Raw genomic sequence first — 26,825 nt, 5'->3', positions numbered from 1 at the left:
GAGAACATTTTGTTTTAAGAGTTCAAATAAAGCCTGAAAGGGAAGGTGAAACACAGTGACAAAGTGTCCTTGAATAATGTCTTTCTTTTTACTTCCCCATATGAAACAAGACTATGTCTCCTCTTCTTCTCACAGTGTCAGCCTGTTGAGTATTCTAAAAAAGGCTATCTTAGCTTCAGCAAGCAAAACAAACCAGTGGTAAATTAGAAAACAAGAAAGCCTTTAAATACTACTCATTGTGGGCTGTAAGAACCTTTTGCGCTGGTGGATGATTGGTGCACTGTAGACTGGTTGGCACACTGTAGGCTTGGAAAATGTTTTAGGATGGTATGCATAAAATTCTCTTTTCTGTGTCTGCAAGGACCCATAAGCTCTCTCACACATTAGGGCTCTTGTACTTCATTTAAACACTTATACTCCACTTTCCGGCCAAATCAACCTCTTCCTCAAAAGGATTACAATAATTAAAACAAGAAAACATCTCTCTCAGACATATACTGATACATATACAATCATGAAAGCATCATAAAAACTATGCTGAATGAGCGCAGAGGTCCAGTTCAACAGTCTATTCCTGCAGTGGATTGGAAGCATCCCACAGGGTCAATAAAAGAAAAATAATCTGCTGGAAAAACAAAAATAACAACAACAAAAGCCTGCTGAGTTTCTATCAGAGTTAGTTCCAAATCTGCAGGACAACAGTGTTACTCTTACATGGATCTTCTCTTTCTTCACTGCCAACCAGAGTTCTGAAGGCAGTAGTACATGAAAGAAAATCATAAAAGTATTCTGAAGACCCCCTTCATATAGACTGAATATGCAAAGGGTTACAAGGTTATGGGAATTAGCTACAGTCTGTGCTTTCCAGCTAAAATGATGTCTGTAAGCCAATGAAGGAATTTTAGACATGTACTGATATATACACATATAGCCCATCTAGAATCATAGAACTGCCATGTTGGAAGAGATCACAAAGATCATCTAATCCAATCCCCTGTGATGTGCAGGAAAACCATCCATGAGACCCTCTTCTTAGAAACTTCCAGAAATGGAGATCCCAAAACCTCCCTAGGTGGTTTGCTCCATTGTTAGGAAGTGTTTCCTTATATTTAAAAGAAATCTAGGTAGCTACAATTTAAATCCTTTGTTTCTGGTTCTAGTTTCTGTGGACATGGAAAATAGTTCTCAGCCAGCTACCCTATAACTTTCCTTTATATACCTGAACATGGCTATCATGTCTCCTTCAGTCTTCTTTTCTCCAGACTGAACATCCACATTTCCTTTCACCTATCTTCATAAGGCACATTCCCAAGTCCCTGTATCATCTTTGTTGCCTTCCTCTGAATGGCTTGTCAGCATTCTTCTGAAAATGTGGTGCTTAGAGTCGTACACAGTACTCCAGGTATGATTCTCTATAAAGGATGGATTCTGACTGGGTGGAGATTTGTTTTCATACTTCATTATGTGCTTCAATGTATACATAATGCCATTTTACGAAGTGGACTATGTCTGGATGGGCTAGTCCGTGTGGCTATAGCTCATGTCCTGTGGACTTTCTTACAATTCTTATATGAGTAAGGCATGAATTCATGTTATATGGAACAGATTCATGTGGGAGAGACTAGCCCTTCAAATAAGCTGTTCTTAGACCTTTGAAACCAATGCAGATGGAGCAAGATAATGCACTCTACAAAGCAAATAACAGCCAGCAGTTTAGCTCTGCATTTCACGCTGGATGAAATTCGTGAACACTTTGTAAAGGCATCCCCATGCAGAGTGCTTTGCAGTAACTTAATCTGGTTTCTTGCTATCTTTCTGTCAGACATAGTTCGGAAATCAGAAGCCAGCCTCAAGAACATCAGGCACCCTAATAAATATTATACAAGATTAGCATCAGTTCAGATGTAATACTGAACCATAGTTAATAGGAGACAAGGTAAAGGAGGGTCATAGTTGAAAGCATAAAAAAAAGGAAGAGGTGCACATTTTCAAAGATGGCTTCCAATCTGAATACGATTAATTAAAAGGGATCAAATCTATACCTTAACAGCTTCATGGCTTTGTGTATGAAGGGCACTCATCTCCAGATAATCTATCCCAAGGGCAAGACAGTGCAAAAGACAGGAGAATCAATTTAACTGCTTGCTAGCTTCTTAAGCTATTGCTTTTCTAAGAATTCAAGTCTCCTAATTTAAAGAGTACACGTAGTCTCCACGTTAAGAATGCTCGGGTTACAGACGACCCATAATTAAGAGCCTACTGTAGCAAAATTTGAGTTAAATACACAATGGTTCAGGTTAAATACACAATGGTTTGAGTTCATTACACAATACTACTTATACAGTATTATGCAATAATACTATTCTGGCTTATGTACAAATTTGACTTAAGGACAGACCTTGGGAATGGAACTTGTTCTTAAACTGGGGACTACCTGTATGAAAGTCAGGAACGTTGAAAACTGCATTCTACTATGTAAGATCTAGCCTAGTATTTTAAGCACTGACTGGCAGCAATGTTTTTCCAAGGTTCAATCCCTAGTAAAAATGCCAGGACTGAATCTTGAACTTTCAGCATGGAAAGTATGTGTTCTTCTACTGAATCATAACATCAGCCATCTTAATCTATGTGTGCTATCACAAGACAATGATGGGAGGTAGAAGATGCATTGTCATTATTACCATATAGTAATATATATTCTGAATGTACTACTTCAAGCCATAGGTTATGAATAATGTAATTATATCATTATTTGCAAGCAAATGACCAAGCTCAGAGCACCAAGGACTCCATAATTACATCATTTAAATTATACATACCATACATTTGTCTTTGGCAATTAATTCAATTACAGTGTCAATGAGTACATTGTTGGGACACTTGAAACAACAGGTTAGGGACAGATTGTCATGGAGAAAATCTATGTGGTCGCTAGGAGTCGAAAATGACTTGATGGCACAAAATCAATCAATCAATCAATCAATCAATCAATCAATCAATCAAATACAGCCTTAAGAAATCATTGCCCAATACTACTTTCCACAGTACAGGTTTGGTCAGCCAATAACTGAAATCTTAACTCAAGCACTTCTTTATTAATTCTTTAGCATTGCTTGGTTTTGGCAATCAGCTGAAAGGGAAATTAAAATGAAGATTCCATGGCAAATATTTATTAAGTGCCCTCCTTCCTTGCACAGGAAAGGGCAGTAATAAAGATAGAAGATTCTCTGGTACAGTAAACGGTTTACAAGCCCAGGAAAAAAAGAGAGATTGGTACTAGAATAAATTTAAGGACACATATCTCACACCTTCCTTAAACTGCCTATAAATTTTGCAACAGTGAGATACTATCAGAAACCTGAGAGTCTACCTGAATTTGGGAACCTTAACCTTTTCATCTGGGAGAAAGCTTTCACTAAGGAATCGTACAAGGTAATAATTCTGCTTTTATCATGCTTTATGGAGCCATTGGTTTTTCTGTTGTATAACAGCTATTAATCCCATGACATGAATATCTTAGAGGCATCAACTGACATTTTGCATTAAGGAAAAGAACATAACCTGCAGGGAAGCAAAAGATCAAGAATGAAAATGAGTGTTCACAGATAAGCACAAATCCACACAATTATGCCACATCCCATTGATTTATTTAAAAATACTAAAAGCATGTTATTTTCAGCATAATGTAAAAGAATCCTTTGTGGGTCAATACAAGAGAAGGCCCTGAATATGCGGCACCTCTTTTATCCTCTCATCCCTCCTCTTATTCTCATGACTTTACTGCCAAAACCAAGAGTACAGGTGCATGCTGTAACGGAGCAACTTTATATTTTGTCCAGATGCAATCCTATTTTTAGGATTGCACTGCTGTTGCCTTCTCCCCTCTAATCACAGCTGGAAAGTGAAAGCGGCACACTCTGCCATACGGCTGCTCAGACGATGCAAGGTGTTTGCTTGTTGTTTCTAAGGAAAAATCTGAATACACTGAATAGGAAGAACTGCTGTCATATGGTGAACAGCTTTAGCACTGTCAAAGGCATAAAAATCAATTTCTGTTCATCTCAGTTTTGTAATACAGACAAGGAGCAGAGCTACACGATTGGAATTACACAGGAGAATTATTTGCTGAAGGCATTTTCATGGACACTGTAAGTTGTATTATAGTTGCAAAGGAAAGCAACTTGGTGGCAGTGATAGTGTAATATGATGATGAAAAAAGCAACCCTGTGAAGATTCCTAGTTTTAAATCATCCTTCAAAAATTAAGAGTCACTTCTCTGTATATCAGTAGAAGGAAACTATCTAGGGAGACAGCCAAAATATGACAGGGGAGTGACAGAGATGGCAAAAATCAAATAAGGACATTGTAGAGGAGCTGAGTGAATTATTTGCAGCTGCCTTTTCAGGAAGAAAGAGGCAATAAGGCAAATAGTCATGACATGAGGTGAGGGTCTAGGATCTAAAACCTAGATTTTATTGACAAACTGAAGACAATCACCAGGTCCACATAAGAGTCATCTGTGAATTCTTAAAGAATGCAAATGTGAAATTTCAAACTTTCCAATAAAAACACTAACACACCCCTCTGTTTGTCCTTTATATTGGAGAACTGGAAAGTGGCCAGTGTTAACACCCATTTTAAAAAAAGAATGGAGAAGAGATGAAGAAAATTACAGGCTGACTAGCTTAAATGTCTGTTTTAAGCAAATTGGTGGGAAAAAAATTGCAGCATAGGGGACATTGGTTAAAAGTGGTCCAAGAAAATGGAACATTGGGAAGAAGACTAGTCCCAGCAACTGGTGCTAGGAGATGGTTGCTAAGGGGATGGAATGTACAGTGAAGAGCAGTTTTAAAGAGCAATTGGAGAAAGGAGGAAGAAGAGAAAAATGGTGTCTTCAGCAGATTCAGAAATGAGTCAACATCATTGTCACCATTCCAATAAGAAGAAAACAATGAGGGGCAGGTATGGATACCTGCTATGGATACACAAGGAGCTTTTGACCAAGCTAAGAGTTAAAAGAAACATGTGTAGGAAATGGAAGATAGGTGAAATCATCAAGGAGGAATAACAGCAAGGAGCTCATACCTGGAAAAAGAAAGTCAAAAAGACAAAAATGCAAAAGGAATTTAGGTTAAAAGAAACAAAAAAGGGGTGATTTTGGGTTGTCAGCAGTAAAAGGAAATTTTAAAGGGGGGGGGTGTTGTCTGCTGCTTGGATAAGATGGCATGATACTTATAGGTGATGGGAGAGGCTAGAGTACCTCAGTGTCCATTTTGCCTCAGTCTTCCCCTGCAGGAGGCACTATGTTCCAATGCACCAAAGCAGAAACAACAGAAAAAGATAAGAAAAAGAGACAGGTAGTAGATAAGCAAAGAGACAGGCTACCATAAATGGGTCATAAGGGCCAGATCAATTGCATCCAAGAGTCTTTGAAGGACCTTGTGGCTATAATCCTGGAGTCCTTTTCTATGAACTTTGAAAATCATAAAAGATGGGCATAGTTCCAGAGGACTGAAGAATGGGCAATACTGTTCCTATCTTCAAAAAGAAGACAAAAGAGCGCCCTGATAACTACAGGTGGTCAGCTTGATATCAATACAACAGATTATTAAGCACCCAGTTTGTGTAATGTAACATTATTTGGCAGGAGCCAGCATGGGTTTATCATGATTCTTTGATCTTAAATAAAAGATTTAACCAGATTGCTACCAGATTTTTATGGGACAGAATGGCTCTGAACAATAGTGATGCGGATCTCGTAGGAGGAATATTGCTGATTTTTCCATCCTCAAAGACACTGAGAGGCCACAGCTGCTAAAATTAAGGATAGCAGTAATGAATAAAGAAGAAATATAATTGTTAGGGAGGGCAGAAGAGACCTACACTGATCCTTAAAAACAGGATTTTAAGAATATGAAATTCCACTGTTTTATCTAGGTGACTGGATCTTTCTCAGAACTTCGTTTATCTGAACCTGTGGCTTGTAGATATCACATGTTGTTTAAAGATAACATTATAAACCATACTGAAGGACAAGTCTGGCTGAATAACACTTGGATATGTTAAAAAAAACTTTTGCAAGGCAGCCTTGGGATAAGAGGAACATGGATTGGGATTTTTTTTTTTAAGAAAAACAGAGAAAACAGTTAAATAGTTATTTCAGTTGATGAAAACAAAAAATAATCATGAGGAACTCAAAAAGGGTCTCCCCAAACTGGGGATAAAATGATTCATGCAATTCAATATAAAGAAATGTAAAGGGATGCATATGGAGTAAAGGAAACCCTACCTTCACATATACGCTGATGGAAAACTGTATCAAAAACATTTACAGTTAATTGCAGGGAACGTAGAACCACTTGTTTTTCCAATGTGCACTAGTTTGCCTCCTTGCTCACTACTTACTTTCCTTCTGATCCATAGCTGTTCATACTTTCCTCAATGGATTCATGACTGGCTTGCCGGATAGTTCGACTTGGCATTTCGACAGCAAGTCCAGTTTCTGTACTCCGCTGGATAGCACCTTTGAGTTTCCGGCCATCTCCTTCTAAAGCAAAGAGGGAGAGGGAAAGGGAAAGGGAGAAGAGAGAGAGAAAAGAAAAAGGATTAGGCATTTAGACATTGTGTGAAGAGTATCCAATAATGAAACACTACATACTAATAGCATGGCCAAAACACCAGTACTAAGAAATCTGGAATTTGAAGCTAGCATAGGTAATATTTAACTTGAAGTAGATTGCTCTTTTGGATGTTTTACCATAACACTGTTCAAGGTTTAAAACTCAACTTCTTAAATACACATTTTGGAGAATCAGACAGTTGTTTCCTAAAGCCCAGTATTATTTAAGAAAGTGAGAGGGCTGCAGAGTTGCGTGGACAAGCGGTCTCCTCTCTGCAACTGATGTGCCTGGTAATCACCCATCTCCACTGTTTATCTGTTAGCAAAGGTGACAAAAGATATCAGCCTCCCTAATGAAAATCACACTTGTGCATGCTTAGATATGTATATAAAAACTGTATCACATGCATTATTAATATGCTCAGTTTATACACAATGTCAAACATATCTCATCCTACCTATTGTTAGAAAACTTGGTTTCTTTTATGATCATGAGGTGACTATTCTCCTTCTGTGTGACCAATTTTCAGATATCTCCAAGAAGGTTGCAAATTTTTTATTTATAGCTATGGCTTATAGAAGCTGTCTAATGCCCTCTTCATTATAATAATTGTTTCAGGCACGTCTTACACTTTTAAAAAATATATACAGTAATTATGTGCTTTATCTGCTATATTTGATGTGTTTTTAATTATTGGTCTTGGACTGTAAATAAACTTTAAACTTCAAGCAAAAGATACTAGACTGACTGACATACACAGCACTTTTGTACATTAGGATAGACTCTGGCTGAGCCAATATTTCCTCTTGCATGGAAGAAACCTTTGCATGTACACAGGAATATGCAGAACTCCTCCTTCTACGTGCTAAACGAGTAGGTGGCATGAATAAGGGGCACGTTGAAGAAGCCTTTGGGATGGGAAAAAGAAAAATTGAAGAGCGATCAAATCCTATGACAACATCTGCATGAATTAAAGATCAAGATTGTTGGAAGTAAAAGAAAGGAAATATAAAGTTGGTTTGTTTGACCAAGGTTGAAATAAGATATCTTTCTATAAAGCTCTGGTAACCCTATACAGATTTTTTGCTGATACCAGGACTGAAAAGTTGATGATTTATGGATTTATGAATACAGATAAGGGATGAGTTATGGGAAGAAGAGATTTGTTTGTAACTTTATAGGCATGAAGAGTTATTAAGTTTGTTTATACTTGTTGTGATGAAGATCAGAAGTCAGTTCTTTAAATATTTCTTTTCTTTTTCTTTTTCTTTATCTTTTCTTTTTCTTTTTTTCTTTCCTTGCACTTTTTATTCTATCTCTCTTTCTCTCTCTGAGTTTGTATTTGCTTTTACAACTGTAATAAAACTTTTCAATAATTTTTTTTTAAAATACATATTTTTAGCCTGCTCAAGCATTATAAACTGAAGGGCTCACAAACTGAAGCCTCCTACCCGCGTTGCTCAAATGTTGTCTTTTGTTTTGCTTTTGTCTTTCCCTAAACCTACATACCCACAATTATTAAAGCCAAAATTACCATTATTAAAGCTGCTTTGGAATTGTGAACAAATTCAGAGGTAGCATCTTAGTTTCTGCACTGTCTTTCAGGTAGCAATGCCATATATGGCCCCAAAAGAGAGAGAGAGGAAAAACAAAATGACCTACCTCAATTGTTGCTATTGCAATTCCTACAGATAGGAAGCAGAGAATATCAGACTATTAGATAAGGAAGAACAGCTGAAGGTCACTTCTCGTGCTGGTATCCCCGAGCATTACTTACATAAAAGTAATTACATACTTATATATTATATAAAACAGACCTTTCTAATCTGATGCTCTTCAAATGTATCCTGGCAGTTATGGATGCTGAAGTTCAATACATCTGGGGGACATCAAGCTGGGCAAAACTGCTGTACAATATTCCCCATTTTGAGTGAAACAACTCTAAGCTGTACTTTATTTTGGAAATAACAGCTAAAACCTTGGATCAAAGCACCCTCAATGGAGACACTTTCAGATGGTTTATAAAACCTTGCTGTGGTAGATAAAAAATAACTATGGGTAGTTCTGTAGTAATATATCAAATAATACATGACATGACTGCTTGAATTTCTGTTGGGAGTGATGAGACACACAAGAAATGGCAAAGGCCACTTCAGTACAAGGAGTTTGTGCAAATCTGAAACTAACTCCAGTCCTCTTTGAGCTCATGCGACTAGTCATGTCAGAAATCTAAGCTGATTTATTTTTTTCCAGCTGTGTTTACAAAAAACACTGTGGTTTTGTGGAGTTTGGGGCAGTCTATTTTCCTATTTTTAGGACTCTTCCCTTACCTTCCTCCTTGCTCCAAGCTTGATCTTTCAAGGAGAATGAGGGCTTCACCATTTCTTCAGCTCTCCCTCAAGGGAACCACTAAGATTTTTATTAAAACAGGGCTAGGTATACAGATTTATAAAATAAGAGTATGGGTGAGTTGTACATGTCATGTCTTCACATGCACAGGCAGATTATCTTATTTCCATTATACATGGAGTGTGGATAATTCGATTTTTGCTGCTCTACTATCTGCTGAGCTGAAGTGGTAAAGTAGTTGTTTGGTCCTTGATCTTGGTGTTGTGAGAATGGCAGAAGAGAGAGCAACCAAAGATCTTGATGAGACTGGAAGCCCTGGTGGTGTGGAAATGTCCCAAAGCATCTCATGGCTTTTAGAACCATTTTCCACTGTAAAGAAACCTTAGAACAGTCCCTGAAGGCTGTTCTACAGAGTAAAACCCCTTCTGAAAGTTGGAGTAGTGGTAGAGGAGATTAAGTGATTATGGTGATATAGTCAGCATAAATAATAATATTTATCATCATCATCATCATCATCATTATTATTATTATTATTATTATTAATCATTTATGTTTGAGGGAAGAGATGTATATAATTCTGTATACAATTTTTGGCCCAAGGAATATTTTGACATAAAAGGATTTAGTTAATTAAAAAGCTATCAATGGATTCAGAGATTTTGCTAATGAGGAAAGTATCTTGCCAATGAGATAACAAAAGGAGCCCAGGAATGTAAAGGTATGATTCATCTAGGGCAGTGTTTCTCAACCTTGGCAACTTTAAGATGTGTGGACTTTAACTCCCAGAATTCCCCAGCCACCACACATCTTAAAGTTGTCAAGGTTGAAAAACACTGATCTAGGGAAACTGCACATCAATCAATCAATCAATCAATCAATCAATCAATCAATCAATCAAATCTTTATTATGGCCAAGACTAGCATAAGGAGGATAGGGTACAGTCAGTTTAAAAAGTATAGAAAATACTTCAGAAAAATAATAATTAAAAGCTAAAAGTTATAAAATTGAAAATATATATTTAAAAGGGATCTAAAAGAAAAATTATGAAAAGCTAGAAGACATTAAAATATACGTATTAAAACAGCAAGTGTATATAAAAAAACAAGAGTCTAAAAAAAAATCTTCCCATACATCTATTATTTGTTTGCTTGCTTAATGGGAAATAGAGCCCAAGTACCATGTTTGAACTCAGCCAAAACTAGATTAAAATGTTGGATTTATGCATTTATTTTCATGAGCACCTGTTGCTTCTGTTCCTGGTAAAATTTAAAAACGTGTGAGTAAGGAAAAGCATATGTAGCCAATAAGATGGGGATTTTAATATCTACATATGCAACAATTCCTTTCCCTTCCTTTTCAGCCACTCTATTTTATTTCCTCCTTGCATGTGGTTCTCTGTTTCATTTTTCTTCCTGTTTCTTAACTTTATACCGCATTCAGATGAAGCTCTTTCTGAGGCAGTTAACCATTCCAGAAAAATATGACCAGACAAAATGTCTTACACAGTGCCACCAAGTGATGGTTGGTAAAATGATGAATGCTTGACCCACTAATATATCAGTTAAGTTTAGCTTCTGCAGAAGTCAAAGCCTGTCAAAGCCTTTCTTTCTTACTGTATATCAATTTAACTACCGTGGGAGTTCTTACAAGCAGTAATTACATATGAAGCCACCACTTATCTAAAACTAGAATCTGTAATGATTATTTATTCCAGTCTTCTGGGAACCTGTTTGCTGTTCCTTATCAAAGGCTCGTGTCATGCAGTGATTAAAAAAGATTAAGTGATGTGAAAACCTCATTCAGCTCTAAACTCATTAAGTAGTTCTAGGTCAAGGGGGTGGAGTATACTTTTTGGGGGGCTAAGGCCACCCAGAGCATTTTAGTAGTGTACTAGGTTCAAAAAATGGGTGGGAACAGAGCAAAGAAGTGAGAAGAACCACTAAATTTGACCTGATCAAATTAACTAAATACAACATGACTACTCTCGATGCTTTTAATTTTTTTCTCAATTTAGGAATCCAAATTAAAGCATCACAGGCAGATGGCTCTCTAGCCTTCCTTTGAACACAACTAATGAAAAGGAGCCCTTCCCTACATGGGTAATTGGTTCCACTGTTGAACTGCTCTTACTATTAGGGATTTTTTTTTTTTAATATTCAATCAAAATCTCCTTTCCTGTAACTTATATCCATTATTCCATGTTCTGCACTCTGGGATGAGGGAAAACAGGTCTTTACTATCTATGTGAAATACTTTCAGGTAACTGAAGCATACTATCATATCTGCTCTCAGCTGTCTTTTCTCAAGTCTAAATCTGCCCAGATCCTTCAATCCCTCTTCATAGGGTTTAACTTCTAGATTTTTTTGCTGACCTTTCCTAAACCTATTCCAGTTTCTCAGAGTCCTTCTTAAAACGTCATACCTGGAACTGAACATAGTACTTGAAGTAGGATCTGAGCAAAGCAGAATATTTATTAATTACATCCCATGATCTGGAAATATACTTTTGTTGATGCAGCCCAGAACTGCATTTCCATTCCTTCCAGCCAATTCACATTGCTGGCTGAGATTCAATTTGCCAACTACTATTCCAAGATCTTTTTCACAAGTTCTATTATCTGATCCTACACCTGGCATTTGAATTTTGCTTCTAAGTGAAATATTCTGCATGACTCTATTTTATTTTATTCTCTTATTTTCAGCCCATTTCTCCAACATACGAAGGTCATATAATGGTATTTCTGTCGTCTACAGTATCAGTGATGCCACCCAATTTTGTAACATCTGTAAATTTGATAACCATTTCCTATTCCTCTTGATCCATGTTATTAATAAAAATGCTGAAGAGAACCCAGGACTGATCTTTGTGGCGCACGACTTGATACTTCTTCAGTATGATGAGCAACCATTGATGAACACTGCTTGAGTACAGTTTTCAAGCTACCTAACTGTAATGCCATCCAGGTTGCATTTACTTTGGGCTGCAAATTTTGGTTATAATATAGATATGGATACATGGGAGAATATGTGAGAAACTTGTGTTAAATTTACACTGTGTCATAATTTAAGAGAAATTTTTTATAAAGTGATGTATCATTGGTAAATGACACTGGTCAAGCTATGAAAAATGTACAAAGGAATATCAAATCAGTGTTGGAAATGTGAAAAGGAAGAAGGGACTTTTTATCATGCATGGTAGACTTGTGAAAAAGCAAAGAAATTTTGGGTGCAAATCCATGCAATGATGCAAAAGATATTGTGGATTAACATTATGATGAAACCAGAATTATTTCTATTGGGTTTTACGGACATTGAACTAGAAAAGAAATATGGGAAATTAATATTGCATATGGAAGAATAATGAAATACCCACAGTAGAAGATTAGAATATAAAATTGACAGAGCTTAGGGAAATGGCAAAGCTGACTAATTTGGTCGGGGAAAAAACAATAAAGACTTTTTTTGAAAGACTGGAAACCTTATATGAACTTTTTTTTTGAAAGAAGAAAAGACTGAATTGATGATTTATGGATTTGGGTTAAAGGGTTAAAGAGGGAGGGGAAAGAGTAAGATGGCAACTAGATAGAAAGAAGGGCAGAACTCATAATTCTATATTTTCTTTCTTTTTTCTTTCTTCTTTTCTTTTTTCCCCTTTTTCTTATTTTTCCTTTAATTTTTTTATTGCATTCTAATAACAAATAAATTTTAAAAGATCACATTTACTTCACATGTATGAATTACTGAAATAACATTTGTGAATACTTGGGGGAAACTTCATGAAAATATTGACTTGATTCAGCCCAAACTGAATATATCTTGCTCACAGAAGTCAGCTGATCTTTGTTTTATTCAGTTGTGCTATAATAAGTAATTTCTTCTTTTTAGCCAAAAGCCATTTCTCACCTTCCCTTTTAGACCTTTCTTATTATAAATTCCATTTGCTGTGATCATCATCTAGTTTTTCTGTTTGGGTCCATACTTGGCTTCTATTCTCATACCACTGGATTAAATTTATTTAGTAATTTAGAAAAGTTTCATTTGAGAAGTGCCTTTTCTAACAGTTAAATTAAGTACTATTGATTCAAGACTAAAAAAAGAGAGAAAACATTTGGTATAAAGAAGATTAGCTTACCTTCCAAGAGTTTTTATTTTGCTCTGAAGCACAGCGTGCATTAATATAGCCAAAGTTTATGTCAACAAAAGTCCAGCAATGCACCAGCAATGACTTGAGTTCTCATCAGCAACAGCCAGATATCTTGAGATACATGAGAACTATTAAACAGTCATCTTCTAGCTCAGCTTATTTCTGTGGGCTGTATCTTCTGCCTATTTTTAAGAAATAGGCAAGAAATCCAGTTTTCTCATCTCCAACTAGGTCACTGTTCCCATTTTTTCATCTATTTTCTTAGACTAGTTTAGGAAACTGCTCTTGTGCCCAGTTGCATACTATCTGGATACTGGGTGGTGATATGTCCTACTTTACACAGGGCAGTTTTTAATTTTTTAAAGGGGGCTTTAAAAGGAGAACATTGTTTGAAGGCAGTCTTGTTTGGAGGTCCATCTGGTCCAAATCAATTTAAGAATAAATAACTATAAAAAGGAATTCCAGTAGGTGTTTTAAAGGTGCCCATCAATGGTGCCCATCAACAACAAACTGAGCAGACTTACAGGTCACTTGGGCATAAGTTCCCATTTTATGGTAAGATGTATCGTATTTAATTTTTTAAATTTTAAAAAGATGCATTCATCCTTGTAAATTAATACATGCAAAAATTATCAGGAGGATGATGGTTTTTTAATGATGTCTTTCTTCTGGTGTGACAATATAAAAGTGGCCACATTAACATACACCAAGGCTTCTTAGTGAATTAAGAATGTAAAGCTCTTTTGCTGAATCCTAACAGGTTCCCTCTTCTTTAACAAGCTCAGCTCATATTTTCAGAGGTCACATCCAAAACTTCGTGTATTTGCATCTGTCACCTTTCTTCCAAGGAGCTCAAATCAGTGAACAATATTCTCTCCAGCTTTCCCTGTGACAAGCATACTGGCTCAAGGTCATCCTCTGAGCTTCAAGGATGAGCCTCCCCTAGTCTTGAACAGACACAGTTTTTCTTCCAATTTTATTTTTGATTCTTGCTTTAGTCTCAGGGAGATGGGTTCAATTTGTTTTTTAATTTTCCTTTTCTCTCTAATTCACATGCAGAGAACAGAAATCCAATGGATTATTTGCCAGGAGGTATTTCATTACACATTCATTCTTTGCTGAATTTAAAAAAAAAATCCCTTTCGTCCAAAATACAAGCGATAAAAATAGTAACTCAGCCGAATGACATGAATACTTAACATCCTGCTGCAAACTCTAAGTTCACAAAATGATTTATTTTCACTGGGTATTTTATGCAGGTTTTCATTTTCTTGTATTAGTATGTTTAACCCCTGTGGACTGTTGTGCCAGGAGCATACAAGGATAAATGTTATACTTTTGACAAAGAAGGAAGGAGGGTGAATAAAAGAGCTCACTCTTTAGTAGGGAGAAGCCAAAATCAATGACTGAAGTCAGAGGAACACAAGAAAAGCTCTAGTGGAACAGACTAATCTGTTCTTTTTAGTGCAGCAAACTTTATTCCATGTTTGCCAGAAGAATGCATTTAGGAAGTCCACATCAAAGCACAAAGGCAGATGATAGTCCTCCACTGTTGGTGCTAGCAACTGCTATTCTCTGATGTCATTTAGATATCAGATCTAATGCTTATTAGACTCCATATCTAAGACTATATTTATTCCATCTAAGCCAGTTTGGTATTGCCATATCCTATGGCAATGAATTCTCTAATTATGCATTCTGAATCTGCTTCCAGTTCTGTGAGATGCCCCTGAGGTTTAATGAAAAAAATGTAGTCAATGCAGTTTAAGTAACTGAGTGTGTAGAAGAGCTAAAGTGTCATTGTCAAACATTTCAAAGTCTTTATTCTTAAGAAGCCCAGCTAGGGTCAATAAATAGTTGACCTTGACTGACTTCCAAAGCTAAACAAGACTGGATTTGTTAGTACTTGGAAGGGAGACTACCAAGGAATATCAGGATTGCAGGGCAGACTGGAAGTCAAAAAGTAAATAAATGCAAGTCATTTTCCTCTAATGACAAGGGAGAAGAGCAGAAGTTATTGCCAGACTGAGGGGAGCTCAACTGAGATGGCCTTGCCCCCTGCCCCATCAATACCCCTTCTCTGGGGTGGAACTAATCTTCTGTAGTAATACAATTTCATTATCTTTGGATTGACCTTTTCTTCTGGCAATCATATTAAACAATTGTTCCTGTGCTAGCGGTTAAACAGAACTTTAAGAGACAGCATTAAAAATGACCAAAGTTTCCTATATCTAAAAAGCAGTTGAAAATGAAAGCTAAATCATTATGAAATTATCTATGATTCTTTGCTTCATTTAAAAAAAAACAACCATTGACCAGGCCAATAATTTTTCTAACTATCTAAATTTTGAAAATCAGAAGAAATAAAAACTATTAATGAGCTCTTCCTATTCATCTTGGAACCTGGAAATGAACTTGTGAATGCACCAGAAAGATCCATCTATACAGACATATCTTTTCATGAATTAGGAGTCAAATGCCAAAATCAGAAAGAATGACTCCATACTCCTATATACTCAGAATTCCCTGGGTGTAGAAGAAAAAACTCATTGGGGGAAATGACTATATTAGAACTTCTCTTTTGTTGTGCTAGGTTCCTGAACAAGTCTATCCTCAAATGTCCAAAAGCCACTGGCATGACTTTTCACTCTTCCAAGACCTTTAGCTGTTGTCTGACAACTGGCCATTATTCAATGAAAGAATTTCCAAGTGTACAGTTACTCAACCTGAACATATAAGAGCATTTAGTTTTATTGATTATGTTCAAAAAACTGACAATGTATTAGATGTCTCACTTCCAAACAATTAAGTTTAGGTTCCAGAGGTCAGTACCTCTGGACTTGATGACACAATACTCTAAACACAGTGCAATTTTTCAACCCTGGTAAAACCGATTTGTTAGAATGAATGCCAGAATGTTGTTTCTGTACTCTGGGATCAGCCAAAAATTCTGGACTCAGGTGAGGCCAATGTCTACTAAAATTGTTTATTGTGTTAGAATATCTCCATGCTATTTTTTCAGGAGAATCACAGGAATGGAACGGACTCAATTTACACCGTTGAGTCCAATACCCTGCTTGGTGCAGGAATTCAAATTAAAGCATCCCCATAGAATCACAGAAACAGTTCATAAGGAGTTTTATACTGCATGAATCCAAATAGTAGCACTACAACATTACCAATTAAGACAGCCACAGAAAGGCAATTTCTCCATGAAAGCCTAATTGGGAGAGCTCACAACCAACCCCCAAACCCAGGAGAAAACACTTCTAAGTTCTTCATGGAGGCAGTTCTATATTTTATGGCAATCATTGCAGAAAATTAAATTCTTAGCTGAATTTAATTCAAACCATCCAAATCCACTGTAGAAATGGAACTGGGAACTATGTTGACTTGAATTTGCAAATGTGCTCTAATGAGCATTAGGTACAAAAGGCTTTTTAACAGGGATTTAATTAAATTCAGACATAGATGAAGAAATAAGTGGTATAAACTGTCCAAATTTAGAGTCAAATGATGGGGGTTGCTATCTTTCCAGCACAACAGAAAGCTTCAAACCACTTTCTTTGACCCTGTGTGCTGGGAACAAGGTGGTAGATAGAAACGAACTCGGCATGCAGATAAAATAAAAGTAAATAATGTACTTGAAAAAATGTCACCTTTGTGTAATCCTCTGGCTTACCAAGTAAGTGAACTTTAGCTAATGATGTGAGAATAAAGAAGTGTTAAAGCTTGAAGTGCTGCACCATAAACTGGGCCTGTACGCAAACTGATAATCAAGGTCACAAGCAGAGACCACAACAACCTTGCTAGAATGTGCAGAGCTTTCTGCACCATCTGAAAAGGTCACACATTCTTGCCTTTTTTGAGGGGAAGTCACAGAACTATCAGGGCTTGCTGGCCCAAGAAATGTTGCCCAAATTAGCCAAATTTTACTCTAGCGCTGGTGATGTTGCACCCTTTCTGTTGCATCTGAGTGCAACAGCTGAGCTGAGTGACACAGGACAGATCCAATGACAAAACAGAGCTCTGTCATTCTCTATTGCCTACCCCACCACTCCTGTCTAGCATTTGTTGCCTTACTATGCCAAATCTCAACCATGGATCACCGAGAAAGAGAAAGACCGGTTATTAGCCAAGCCTGAAAGCAATCAGCCCTAAAACTAAGTCCATCCTGCTTTTTCTGACTATAGGAATAGCTTCAGGCTTCTCATCACAAGCGCTTGCAATATGGAAAGGAAGCATGTCATACCTGTGCCTAAATATAATTTTGTGAAACTCATTTGTCACGTATCAGCATGCAGTCTCAAAGGAGGGGGAAGGGAAATTTTCATTTTGCCATTGCTATCGAAATAGATTTCATGGGGACAGATTTATAGAGCGCACTGGAAACAATCTGCAATAAACTGTGATTAAAACAAGGTCAGCCTGTAGGGAAAGTCTGGATTATTGAAGGCCCTGTAAATTATTTTGATGCTGTGCCAATGATGCAGCTTGCTTGCCTTTATTCCTGTCATCTTTTTGTCATTATTCATGTTTACAGGTTCTCATAATTAACTGAGGAGCTTTTGGGAATCTAACACACACTGGATTTTTCTCTTTTTCTGTGGAAGGGTGGATGATGGCAGCAAAGAAAATTAATTTAATATACAGCACAACAAATTTCCTGTCTGAAAATCTGGAGCAACATGAACTTTCTTCTGACAGGCACTGTAATTGTGCTATGGTTCTGTACAGATTCAGTTACATTGTGGCTGCCAGCAGCTATTCAGGGTAAGCACCAAAACCCCACTGGCTCAGAGGTAACGCAAAAATAATTTATCACACAACTGATTCAATGCTGACAACATGTCTACAAAAAGTCTCAAAGGAATACCTGCAGTTCACTGAAATGGGCTTATTGGTGTTAAGGATGCATAATTCTATTTGTACTTAATTTGGCATTTGAAAATATCATAGTTACTACATGGCACAGGGAAAAACTCATTGGCATACAGTATCATTTTCACTTCAGGTTATTTCTCCTTAGGAATCAACCAGGTATGATCACTAGAACAGAGATACATGATCAGAAACCTTGACTGGATCCTAAGAGTACTTCCAAAATCTTTAGTTTTAATGTAATAGACGAAAATTATTAAATGCATGGGAATAATCATAATCATTTAAATTATACTTAATTTAATTAAAGTTCAATAACATCTTAAAATTAAATGCAATACAATTTTTGTCATCACTTAGCACACTTCATGTTTTCTATGCAAAGACCAAGCACATCCTTTGGTTAACAGAAAGTTGCACATTCTGTTCTAAAGCAATGGACATAAAAGCACAGATTGCTTAAGAGCACATATCTGACTTTAACTTGCACTATAGAGCAATGGACTGAGAATGAGATGGTATGTACTTACTGTGTCTCAAAAGGAGATCAGTATTTTGCTTATTTTTCAACTGTATTATGTCCCTGACTTGATTCTAAGAAGCAGTTGTGTGCAACAATTTATTCAGATTTAGGAGCTGAGTCTTTGTAATCCCTAATTAGGTGGTGACTTATCTTGTGTCTTTTCTACTGCCCCACCAAGACACACTTGAGCCAGAAGCAGGTTTTTCTGCTGTTTACCAAAATTTCCATAACTTCAATGAGTTATGGACAAGGATAAAGTGACAAAGCAGCAATAGTAAACACAGGCATCCTTAATCAATAAAATAAACAAATACAGTACATCTTTTAGTGCAGAATATAGTTTCTGATGCAATCAAGTATTAAGTTGGTTTCATGTGTTTCTGTCTGTGCGCCTTCAAGTCAGTCTTGACCCCTGGAGACTGCCAGACAAGTCCATGATTTTTCAGATGTGGTTTTGCCATTGGCTCAGGCAGGTCTGGAACTCAGAGTCTCCCAGTTTCTAGCCTGGTGCCTTTAACCACTACCCCCAATGGGCTCTCGTTACGTTGTTAGCACTGTGCTGCCTGTTTGCTGTTAGTAAAACATCACCAACCCAGACTATAATTTTTTAAAAAATGTAGGAAGGAAAACTACCCACCCAAATTTACAATGTATCTCTGCCAAGAGACAGATTTCAATTATTGTGTCAATTATTCTTATATTTTATGGTTATGCAATTGCAGGAGTGTGCGAGAGAGATTGTGACTTGTGCAAAGTTCATCTAATAGTCTCCTGGCCGAGGTGGGATTTTGCATTCATAATATGCGTTTTGTAGCATCCAATTGACAATGCCAGATCATAAACTATAGCAATTTGTTCTATGTAGTCTGGCAGACCTCTGGCAAGCTTAGGTGGATTCTGTGCAGAACATTTCCATAAATGCAAATGTGTCTGACTTGGCTCATAAGTGGCCATAAAATGTTTGAGCTGGAGCCAGCTCAGTCAGAGGAAGAGAAAACTACAAATGCAAAAGAAGCGAAGACACCGTGACCTTTGTTTTGATGAACATCTGTTATAGTAACTATTTGACTATTTCAGTTAAAGCCAGTATTAAATACCCTGTGATTCAGTAAAATAATATCAGAACAGAACAGAAACGGGTTCAATTTTACAAAGAACTGCAGAAAAGAGAAACAGGAGGTATTTTTTACTTAGCCCCCTAAGATAAGATGCAGATGCATTCCTAACAAGAGAGAGGCTACATCCACACCCCACACTAACAAAGCCATAATATGATTCGGTTTGGCACATTGCATGAACCAAGACTTTTCTGAACTATAAATTATAACTTAGTCTGAAATATGAACCAAAGTATTGTGGCTTGTTCAGCAAACCATGATTAAATCAAACCACTGTTCTGCACTGAAGGTGGATTGATATATCCTGGCCATAATTTTTTAAACCCTGATTTCTTGCATGAATCACAATTCTCTGAGTTCAGATACCATGCTATGCCAGGGTGGGTACTGACTTTTTTTCACCCTGGTGTCATAAGCTGCATGCACTGGATTTTTGTCTTGTTTCTATAAAAATATAGATAGCTGTTTTCTGTGCTGGCTCTATTCAACCTTGAGCAGTAACGGGGAAACCCTGCCTTTTAAAGATATTATTACATTACAAAACAACACTATAGTAACTTAGCTTAAGTAAGATCATAAGCAGAGTCAGGGTTTCACTTAGCAACCGCTTCGCTTAACGGCCAAGTTGCTGGTCCCAATTGTGGTTGCTAAATAAGGACTACCTGTAATGTTAAATAATGACTGGACTCATTTTTTTCTATTGCAGAATATTATTGGGTTAGATCTAAGTGAATCTTTTTTTATTGGCATTTGAACTATTTAATCTCTGCAGTTTGTTCTTTGAGAAATCACATAATTCCCTAATTTGGTTTTCAAAAGGCCTTTCTGTTCTACCCAAGATGTGTTCAGAACTTAATCATATTCCAGTTGCAACTTATTTCGATTTTCAGTATGTTGAAACATGTCAGCCATTGTTTGCCCTGTTCTTGCATTTGCAGAGGCAGAAGGAAGACTTACAATTGCCCCTTAATATGAAGTATGAGATTGCCCCCTTTATATTCCAAAAGAAAATATCAGTGAATCATACTTGTTAGATAAAATAGGAACTGTATGCCATTTTAAATATTTTCTGCTATCCATCTATCCTAATATTGCTGGTAGCACATGTTATAGCTTGTGTGGAGCAAATTAATCATTCTTCCCATACAGAATTCAAAATGCAAGAGCTGGCAAGAATTACTGCAACATAATTCTCATCATTTATTAACATGTAAGGCAGCCCATTCGGTTTCTGCAAGAAAACCCACCAAAGTCAAAGCCATAATCAATCAGCAAATCACATGTTGGATTGACTGAGCCATGACAGACATAAGAATTGCTGAGCACAAAGGGTAATTTTTAATGTTCCTACTACTTTAAATATATACATAGCCTTATCGTTCCAGGAGCAGCTAAAGGAAAAGAGAAGAGGAAAGGAAAGAAGGATAGATGCAAGAAAGAAAGAAAGAGAAAGGTCTACATATTTCCCGCAAATGCTAAGGAAAGACAACAGCAATTGATAGTATTTGCTATGCACTCATCAGACCCCAGACAAATGTGTACTGTATATTATTTTAATAAAAGAGATAAAATGTTTTAAATATATTCATGAAAGAAAATGTAATCTTGAGCTAATACACATCATTTCTTCTATTTTTACCCTTTTCTTTATTATGCACAGTACTTTCTGAGTTTGGAAGTCATGGTTTGAGGCTACAATCATGTAATGGCAATTTATGAACTGGAATGGTTTATTTTCATCCATGCTGGCTTGGTTCACAGACATTTTGTTGTATTGTTTTTTTCAGTGCAAACCACTCTATGATTCAGCATTACGCGTGAAACAGGCCATTGGAGTTTCCAACACTGCACCAATCCTAGTTTTCAAATACATTGCAAATGAGAGCTGTAAAAAAAAAAGTTCATTCTGGAGATTTATATCTGATCCTGGACATCATTCCTCCATGAGCACATTTTCTGGGCTCGGGGGGCTACAAGCAAACTTGCCTGAAATAAAGAGTGGGGGGGGGAGTGAGATGCTGATCTTGGTACTAGCAGCTTAACCTGTCTTATTGTAAACAGCCCTCCTCAAGGGAGAAGAGGTCACAGTCAATCCAGCACAGAAAATGGATTCAGTTCACTCTTCCTGCCATCTGTGGCCTGAGATGCTCAATTGAGAATGCTAGTGGTAGGAGAACTCCAAATTTATTTGCCACTTACTGTATGGAAAATTGTAGCTTTTCCTTTTTTCAAATTACATGGGATATCACAGTCAGGCTCTCTTAGCCACAGTTACGCATGGTGTTCTTAAAGGAAAGGCTGTGAATTTGCAAAATGTGATCACTGCAAGGCTCTGTTTCACTCCCCAGTACAAGGACAGCCAAACATGTTAATAAATCAAAATGACAATAAACAGTTAGAGGGCAATGAATTATTGACAGAAAGTAATTTACTAAGCCAGGCACAAACCTAAAGTGCATAAGCAAATAACTAACTAATGCAGAAACCGATTGCCCAGGGATGCTTTTATTGATGAGTTATAAATTGCCAATCTAGCAAATATTAATTGGGATTGAAATAACACTTTTGGACTCCATCATTAAAGTAGGAGTAACAATGACATTCTATACAAAGAAAGCAAGAGAGAAAATCAATATTTCTTTAATGTAACAAGGCAGGGTTTTACACCTGTATAAATAAATCATTAGGGAACTCTTATGTGTATGTACTAGGTTTGCTGCAATTTGAGCATTAGAACTTACCCAATCTTCCATTTTAATGCCTCTAAGACTTTGTGGAAGGTTTTTTTTAAAAAAGCAGACAAAAACATGATTTTTTTTTTTAACAAATTGCATGTATTTCTCAGAGTCTTTTACGTCCTTCCTTTAAAACCTAGATGGCTTGGAACTGAAATACACAAAATAGTATTTTTCCTGTATCAGATATTCCATGAGTTCAGACACTTTTTCAAGGACCTCCAGGTACATTTATAGAACAAGTCAATAATGTGTCTTCTTTGTTGTGGTCAGGAATGTTGCTTTTCAGTACCAATGCAAAACCAATTTGTTTTTCCAGTATTTTAATTGCTTGATATGAACTATTGTACAGCTGCATGCAAATGTTTAGGCTCCTCTAATCAAGCTGTATGTTTCAATGATTCCCTAAGACAGTGTTGTCCAAACTTGGCCACTTTAAGATGAGTGGACTTCAACTTCCAGAATTCCCCAGCCAGCATGTGTTGAAGTCCACTCATCTTAAAGTGGCCAAGTTTGGACAACACTGCCCTAATAGAATAGAAGTTGACACATCTCCTGCATGACAAAAAAGTTAAACACATCTTTCAGCAAACTTGAATGAATATCAACTAGTTATGGCAGTTGTTTAGAGATTCAGAATAAGAAAACTGAATACAGCAGGTGCAGAACTTAAGAGTTAGGGGTAGGGTTTCTTTCCAAAGTACTTTCCAAGACCTCCTCTAGCAAAAATAACAGCTTCCAAATATTTTCCATAGCCAACCAAGTCTTTCTGTCCTTACTTCTGGAATGTTTTCTCCAATCTTTCTTGCAGAACTTTATAGCTCAGAAATATTCTTAGGTTTGCTTGCATGCACTGCATGTTAAGATCTTTCCACAGAGTTTTAATAATTTTGAAGTCTGGGGACTGTGAAGAGCATTCTCAAATCTTGCTATTTCTTTCGTGTAGTTCACTTTTAATTTGGAAGCATGTTTCAGACTCATGCTGAAATATCCAACCTCTTTTCAACTTTAATTTCTTCACTGAGAGACATTTAGTTCCTAGGATATATGTGTTCGTAAAAATGAAAGGGAGTTGAGGGGGAATGGGGGGGGGGGGACTGCTGCTCTTGAGAAAGGCAGACTTGATGTCTTATGCCAATTCCATGTTCCATCCTCCTGATCTCTGCCCAATGCCCAGCCATTGGACCTTCAGTGGTTCTGGTTTCTGGCTACTGCTACTGAATGCCAGATTGGCCTATAATATGGTGATCTCATCCAGGACCTAATTATAGATGAGAGAGCTGACTTAGCATTACCAGTTCCTGAGTGGGCATGAGGAGGTTCCGCCTCTCAGAAATGTGCCCAAGATTAAAAAGTGGCACCAGCTGTGAATGCAGGGCATAGTGTGGCTATGGTCATTGAGGAGACTCTTGAGACCTTGTTTGTGAAATTGGACTCTAGGATTTAGACTGCTACTATAGTATCAGCCTCCCTGCTATAAAGTGGCTTCCCTGCCTGAGCTACTTGCTGTGTGGTCAGGTTGGCAGTGGAGTTTTCTAGATTTACAGCACTGGGAGACTTCAACCTAATTTCCCTGGATGTAGAGTCTAAGGCAGGTCAGGAGTTCACAGCCACCATGGTAATCATGACTTGGTCCAGATCATTGAGGACTTGACACACAGTAGAGGTCACACATCAGACCTGTTTTGTTTTTGTTTTGTTTTTTTCCTTACAGCAGTACCAGTGTGGTCTGGAAGTGAGGGATGTCTCTCGTCATGGACAGATCACTTTTTGATTGCCTTGGAATTCTCCTACAGTTGCTTCCCCTACAAATAGATAGGACCCATTCAATTAGTCCTCTCCAGTGGCATTTCAGAGGGAGCTTGGGATTGTTCCTGAGGCTCTGATGCACAGTTCAACTGAGGACTTAGTTACCACTTGGAATGAGAAAATGATGATGGTCCTGGATTGGATTGTGACTGGTAGCCTCTGCCTGCTTGCAGATCCCAGAGAGCTACCTGATTTTTGGAGAAACTCCAGGAGACAAAATGTCAGAAAAGACATTTTAGAGTGCCCTAGAGGAAACAAAAAGCAGATCTGACTGAACACAGGTAAGAGCCTTTATTAAGGATTACCTTGTGTCAACTATTTTCCCATTGTTATCATGACTGCAGATTGCTGGCCAGGAGTCCTACTTAAGATGACACAGTCCTTCCTAGGGAGGGAAGGGCCAGAGGAAAATCCACAGGACTACTGTGAAGAATATTTGAGGCATCTGATGGATAAAGTCACTTGGATCAGCTCTGAGATGGACTCTGACTGCACAGTGCTGTTGAGTTGACTTCTTGGTTATCTGGGAAGAGTTTGAGTGTGTTGGTCCCAAGGAAGTGGATAAGATCATTGAGGTTGTTCATGAAGCCACTTATGTGTTAGATCCATATCCCTCCTGGTTGGTCAAGACCTCCCTGGAGATATTGTGTGGTTAGGTCCAGGTAGTGGGACATTCATCCTTGAATAAGGAAGTCCCACCTGTGCTTAAGGAGGCAGTGATCTGTCCCTCTTTGAAAAACCATTGTTGGATCCAATGGTGCTAGATAATTTTTATCCTGTCTCCAACCATACCTTTCTGGCAAAAGTTGTTGAGAAGGTTGTTAGCTTCAGCTTCAGAGGTCCCTGGAGGAAATAGATTATCTGATATAGAGAGTAAAGAGGATGGCCTTGATAGAGAGAGAAGAGATGCCAAAGAGATGCCAGAGACAGAAGAGTTGCCAAAGCAGTGAGGAGCAAAACATGACTTGGGCCCAAAACAAGAAGGTCATACAGAACACTTGCTCCCAACACACACACCCCTAATTCACATAATATCGGAAAGGGAGGATGTAAAGTATAATCAGACTTGCAAGATTCTGTTACTATAGTCCATCTTAATAAAAGTAGTATTATACTTTTGTGGAGGTTTTTTTTTTTTTGGTCTGGTCTACATCATGGGATTGGGCCAGCTCAGAAGGCTGGAAGGAGAGGCACAATGTTGTAATGGTTCTTGTTCCTTCGCAGACAGTTTGGGATGGTTTTGGTAGAGGGGAAGAAGTCTGGTCTTAAGTCCTGCCTTGCAGAATTCCACAGGGCTCTACTTTCTCTATTCTTATTCAACATCTATGTGAAACCACTGGATGAAGTCACCTGACAGCATGGGTTGATTATCATCAATATGATGATGATATCCAGTTATACAACTCTATCCTGGGCTGATTAAATGATTCTGTCAAGGTTCTTTCTCAATGTCTGGACTGAGGGGGACCAAATGGGGTGGAATAGGCTTAGGCTCAACTCTATCAAGACTGAGTACCTATGGGTTTTAGGGCCATCTAGATCTGAGGACTTTCCATCACAGCTTTCTGGATAGGGTAGCACTCCCCCAGTCTGAACTGGTATATAACTTGGGGATCCTCCTGGACTCATGGCTCCTGCTTGAAGACCACCAATGAGTGTGAGAGGCTGCTTGCAGAAATCTGGGTTCAGCAAGCACCAACTTCAACAGCTTTTATTCCCAGGTAAGCATGTCTAGGCTGCTGCTCTGCTTTAGCCCAACTTACTCCTTGTAAGTTAGTGCGGAAACAAAGGAAGAGATCCCTGAGGCACTGAGCTGTTTTTAATTCCTATTTGCAGAAGGAAATGAGTCAATAAAGTCCTTTGGACTGAAAGCACAAGATAAGCTATTTATGCTTCCTCTGTACCACGTCCCATTGAGTGCAGCAGCTCTTACTCTCAGCTAAGCATATGTGGGATTTCTCATCCTGTTCCGGTGATGATAACTTTTCTATCAATGGAGACATACATCAAATGTGGATTCTGATTTTATTGGGTCCTCATTTGTGTGAGAAGGAGTGAAGAGTCTCTCCACTGCAAACATTCATTGTTCCTTTATATGTGAAGGTGATAAGAGCAGGGCCTGTTTTCTTCCTTGAAGCTCCAAGCAGGAGCTTCTGGCTCTCTTCGGCTTCTCTTTCAGCCATTTTGCACCTTCCAGCGTTTCACTATCTCTCTCTATTCTTGGTGAGTCTAAGTTGACCTGTCCTCAATTCTCAGGCAGTTACTTAGGGGGAAAAAAATCCTTTGGGTAAATATGCTATTACTGGCATAGATTGAATAAACTGTATCTTTTTATGGGAAGATTCTGGAAGCCTCTTTCCCATTGGGGAAAAAAAAAAATTGGATGGAAAGGCAAATGGCCTAGCACTGAACCTTGTTATGGCAGAGGCAGAATTTGGATCAGGGATTTCCTGATTCATATCCTATACCAGCTAACAGAGACACTAAGTCATTTGGTAATGACTTTTACTGTCCTCTGGCTCAAGGACTGGCTACTAGCACCAGCTCTGTCCATGTATTCTTTAAGATCCAAGTTAGGAAAGTCATGAACCACTTGCAAGATTTCTTTATGCATCTGAGCAGGCATCATTAAATCACAATAGCTT

The 26,825-nt window shown here is 37.7% G+C and overlaps 1 protein-coding gene across 2 annotated transcripts in view; it reads right to left on the bottom strand.

Annotated features, from left to right (window-relative positions):
* Positions 1 to 26,825, bottom strand: part of RIMS4 (regulating synaptic membrane exocytosis 4) — a 92,212-nt gene that overhangs the window by 32,125 nt on the left and 33,262 nt on the right. Inside the window, exon 2 of one of the 2 annotated variants that reach the window (XM_088153722.1) lies at positions 6,406 to 6,547. In XM_088153722.1, the coding sequence (XP_088009848.1) occupies positions 6,406 to 6,547 (142 nt within the window). The remainder of the gene's footprint in view (positions 1 to 6,405; positions 6,548 to 26,825) is intronic. The other variant, XM_088153723.1, reaches the window with a different exon arrangement.

This window comes from Python bivittatus, unplaced genomic scaffold, assembly GCF_059951505.1.
Source record: "Python bivittatus isolate LINGU-HERP-01145 unplaced genomic scaffold, Pbiv_v1 ctg000700_np1212, whole genome shotgun sequence".
NCBI classification, from domain to species: domain Eukaryota; kingdom Metazoa; phylum Chordata; class Lepidosauria; order Squamata; family Pythonidae; genus Python; species Python bivittatus.
The sequence above is the reverse complement of the archived record's forward strand: the minus strand, read 5'-3'. Positions and strand labels throughout refer to the sequence as shown.